At 37.1% G+C, this 1,906-nt stretch overlaps 1 protein-coding gene across 1 annotated transcript in view; it reads right to left on the minus strand.

Annotated features, from left to right (window-relative positions):
- Positions 1-1,232: 1,232 nt before the first annotated feature.
- ing4 (inhibitor of growth family, member 4) overlaps positions 1,233-1,906 on the minus strand; it is a 7,639-nt gene continuing 6,965 nt past the window's right edge. Inside the window, exons 7-8 of the mRNA XM_005731920.2 lie at positions 1,382-1,443; positions 1,233-1,275 (exon numbers count right to left, since the gene is read on the minus strand). Of these exons, the coding sequence (XP_005731977.1) occupies positions 1,236-1,275; positions 1,382-1,443 (102 nt within the window). The 3' untranslated portion in view covers positions 1,233-1,235. The remainder of the gene's footprint in view (positions 1,276-1,381; positions 1,444-1,906) is intronic.

The following is a 1,906-nucleotide window of genomic DNA, read 5'->3' on the forward strand; positions in this document are numbered from 1 at the left end:
AAGAATTACTTCTATTTACCAAAGTAACATTTATTTTTGTGGGTTTAGCTAACCAAAGCAAAACAGCTACTGCTAACGCAGTTAGCGGGCTAACTAGCAGGGCTAGCTCAGTATCTTGTACGCAGTTACATTATTGAAAAACGGAAATGGCTTCAACAACAAACTACCAACTTCTTATAGTTTATAAACATAAAGCTCACCCGTAACAAATGTACTCCTGTTAGCCAAACTCTGGACCTCTGTAGAAACACGCGTAGCCTGTTAGTATTCACCGTCTCTAAACGGTCTAAATCCAGTAAGTTTTCAAATTTGTCCGAACATCGCGCCAAAGCGGCGACACTCTGACGTCACTTGCCCCCGCCCACGTTGACATGCTGCTGTTTGACCGAACATTGCCACCTGCCGGACGCTCGGGCACACTACAGCACAAAGTCAGAAACTTTACAAACCACAATTACAAACGCAGACACACACAAAGGACAGAGAAAAGGTTTTTGAGGTAGTAGCTGTATTCAAATGATTGAAACACAATCACCCCCTCTCCCCAGTACCAATATTTCAGCTACAGAAATGACAATACTTTAAAAAAAAATTCTTACTTCCTATGCAGCACTCAGTCAAATGTTAAAATGAAATGGTTCAATTCACTACCACAGGTGACTAATACTGTCAAGGTGCAGCATTTTTTTTTTTTTTTGTAATTTGCCCTCTTCTTATATCGAAAAATTAAACTAGTGTTCCAAGGCTAAGCACAAGAAACTAACCATATGACAAAGCATCAAATCATCCATGGTCTTTTTTTTTGGAAGAAAATATAATTTTGTAGTTGTACATGTGAATACGGTATAGAGTATCGTGGAAAATTCAAATGTCATACCATTATGGGCAGTTATAGTGTTTATTAATCACTCAGAAAATAAAATGTAAAAAAAAAAAGTCACAAAAAGAGCACCAAAGGTAACAACAAAAACTCAAAATTAGTGTTAACCATTAAAAAAAACCAAACAAAAAAAAACCCCCAAAAAAAACCAAAACAAAATTTAAATACATTTGTAACACTTGGCTCCTTCAAACACTCTGCATCAGACCAAGGCAAGTACGTAAACCAAAATTTAAAAAGCACCAAATGTTAAGGAAGATGAGAAACAAAAAGTTCTAGTAACTAATGAAGAAATATTCTTCTCATTTTCCATCTGATCAGAGTCCGTGTTTCGTTCCAGGACAACCATTTGTTCTCACTTCCTCTTTCTGTCCTGAGAGCACCGTGGACAGTACCTGCATAGCATAAATGAAGAGTGGTGAGGGTGCACACTTTCAACACTCTTATTGAACACATTTGTGAAATTAGATCACAGTCTCAATTTCTTTTAGTTTTGTTTACCATTTGCCTCTCGGTTTGGTTGTCAGCCCCACACATGCGAAATGGAACCACTCAATGGAGCACTGGAAAAAAACAAACAGACAAAATACTGGTAAGTGTTGTGCAAATGAAGCAGTTGGGACAGACAAAAATCAAATTTTTCTAGAACACATGATGGAGAACAATCTGTTCAAAAAGAGCCATCACATGTAATATTCACAGTGTGGCTTCTGCTAATAAATCAGTCACACTGCCATCTGTGACCTTATCCACACAGCGAGGCACCGGGCTGCAGCACCTTAATTTATGGTTAGCATCTTGGAAATGTATGTAAGAGAGAGCCTGTACATGCACTTTATAAAGTATAACAGACACATAATACCATTTCAGCTTCTATTTTTTATTATTAATCTGATTTAATGCTCGCAGAGTCAGCTCTGTATGATACAATTATACTGTCGTGACCTTTTTTGATATGTGGATGGTATTTATTGATATTAAAATAAATAATATCATTCCTTCATTAAAGGGACCAGTGAAGGTACC

The sequence above is a fragment of the Pundamilia nyererei genome, unplaced genomic scaffold (genome assembly GCF_000239375.1).
Source record: "Pundamilia nyererei isolate P.nyererei 1_Seehausen unplaced genomic scaffold, PunNye1.0 scaffold00045, whole genome shotgun sequence".
NCBI lineage: Eukaryota > Metazoa > Chordata > Actinopteri > Cichliformes > Cichlidae > Pundamilia > Pundamilia nyererei.